We start from the raw sequence: 2,423 nt of genomic DNA on the forward strand, positions 1-2,423 counted from the left end.
ATGTATATTTTAAACATCTTTTTCTTTATTTTTTTTATTTTATTTAAATATCACCTACTGAAGAGGACAAATTCGACCTTTATGATGTTCTATTTATGGAAATCTTGGTCTTTTGTCCGAAACAATTGTATGGGAATATGAAATATGAAATAAAAACTTAATCTGTTTTTACATCTGATCTGATTCATTTATTTTATTTGATGAAATTTATTAAACTTTGATTAAAAAAAATAACTTTGATATTGATTATTTCTTTATATATATATATCCACACACACATATTTATATTCCCAGTTATTCCCAGCAACTTCTTGCTGTTGACACTACCAAAAATTAACAATATTATCTTTAAAGGCATGAGATTGTAAGGTTTTGGGGATGATAACTGACAGGGAAAGAGTAACGTCAATGTCTTGTGTGTCAATCTTCCATTTGTTCCTTTGTTGTGTTTCTGTTTAAGTTTTAGAACTTATATACACATACACACACACACAACAAGCTTCTTTCAGTTTTCATCTACCAGTTTCACTTGCAAATTACTAATCAAGCCATGACTAATGTTGAAGACACCAGCCTATAATAAATCACCTCCAACTGTTTCAAACACTTGTAGAATTCAGTGAATTAAATATGTATTTTTATTATTTTCAGGAGAGGCTCTCAGAAAGTTCCAGTTCTTCAGAAGAGGCAGAACAAGTCCAACGGGACCGCAGATCTCGTCTCTTGAGAAAGCGGAAACGGCAGAAACAGGCTCGACAGTCAAGTGAGTATTTTGCATCAGACATCTCAGAAATCACCATGGTCATCAACAACACCATCGTCATTATAATTATCATCATCATCATCATCTTTATAACCATTGTTACCAACGTTTTACTAACACCATCAGCAGCAGCAACAGCAGCAGAATCAACATGCTACACAGTTTAATTAATCCTTGTTGGCCGGTAGCCACATCAATGGGACTATAGGAGGGGAGCTTTCTTACTCACTGTGCTATGAACATTTGCTATTCATCCCTCTGCCCTGCATTGTTGTTTGTGTGGAAATGAGAGTTGCAAGCCTGGTCAAGTGGTAATGGAATTTGACTACCAATACATAGGTCTTGATTTCAAACCCCTTACTGATATTTCATTGCTTACTTGAACTGAACACTTCATTTTGCAACATTGCTTCTGTTTCCCGGTGTATCAAAAAAAAAATAATTAAAATTAAAAATTAAATCAAAGAAGTCAATCACTGAGAGACACCATCTGCATGAAAAACAATAGTTAAGTTACTACATTTGTTAATATAGTAAGCCTTAACAATAAAAAATTTAATTAAAAATAATAATTACTTGATGAAAAAAAGATAGAATTAGCTCATTGAGTATTATTAGTGATTAAGTAATACTGCCTTTTCCTTATTGCATAATTATTCTTAATTACAATTTTTAAAATTTTTTCTGTATAAAAATATATTTAATTTAACTTAGCTGTTGTTTACCTGGGTCTCTGACAAACTTCTGGTAATATTTCCAGAAATAAAGAAACTTTCTGTCCTATAGGACTTCTGTCTTTCTTTTGGTAAAAGCCATGAAGAACCAATAATTTTTTTTTGTTTTGTTCTAAATCCATTTGATACCAACCTACCTGAGACTGTCCTGGTTCTGTAATACCATCTTTTTGTTGTAAAATAAACTAAAGTAACCCTTTAGCAGTTCAACCGGCCATATCAGGCCAAACAAAATATTCTACTTGTTTTATATTCAAACTGACCAGATCCAGCCTCTCAGATCCAGCCTCATCAAAATCTCAAAGCTGAGATAACACATGATTAATTCAAACCAATGTGAATAAATTAGTATTACATTTGACAGAGTAATCTGAATGTTAAAGGGTTAAAACCCTTTTCCATCAAAAAATTATATTAATTTACATTCCAAATACTAGATTAATAATAATAACAGTTATTTCACTAAATTCATCTTTATTTTCAAAATTAATTGAAGCAGTTTTATTTTAGTTTGGCTGTCTTCTCGGATGCTTCAATGATTTCATGCAAGCATGCCATCCATCATGGTTCCTCATGCATGTTGTTAAATTTCAACATTTGTGATTCCACTGTCCTGAAGCAATTTGTCCACATAGGTTAGACATTTTCTTTTTCTGTTGTCTCTTCCTTCAGCTGACTGCCATAAGACCAGTTGACACACTGGTTCTTCTGGGTGCCTGATGCAATGACCAGCAATTCTCATTCTTCTCTGCTGAATATTCTCAGTCACTTTGGGCAGATCTTGATAAAGCTGCTTGTTGGTTAAATGAGCTCTCTATGTAACTTTCTTGTGTAGCAGCCATCTATTTGATTTTCACACCTTTTGGTAACGGACCAAGTTTCAGCACCATATAACAAAACTGACTCTACCATGGAAACAAACAATC

The 2,423-nt window shown here is 32.9% G+C and overlaps 1 protein-coding gene across 2 annotated transcripts in view; it reads left to right on the top strand.

Moving 5' to 3' along the window:
• LOC106878871 (uncharacterized protein DDB_G0283697) overlaps positions 1 to 2,051 on the top strand; it is a 21,601-nt gene extending 19,550 nt beyond the window's left edge. Inside the window, exons 6-7 of one of the 2 annotated variants that reach the window (XM_052969337.1) lie at positions 652 to 763; positions 2,008 to 2,051. In XM_052969337.1, the coding sequence (XP_052825297.1) occupies positions 652 to 763; positions 2,008 to 2,036 (141 nt within the window). In that variant the 3' untranslated portion in view covers positions 2,037 to 2,051. Of the gene's footprint in view, positions 1 to 651; positions 1,933 to 2,007 lie in introns of those variants that run through there. The other variant, XM_014928212.2, reaches the window with a different exon arrangement.
• The last annotated feature ends 372 nt before the right edge of the window (positions 2,052 to 2,423 follow it).

The sequence above is a fragment of the Octopus bimaculoides genome, chromosome 7 (assembly GCF_001194135.2).
Source record: "Octopus bimaculoides isolate UCB-OBI-ISO-001 chromosome 7, ASM119413v2, whole genome shotgun sequence".
Lineage (NCBI taxonomy): Eukaryota > Metazoa > Mollusca > Cephalopoda > Octopoda > Octopodidae > Octopus > Octopus bimaculoides.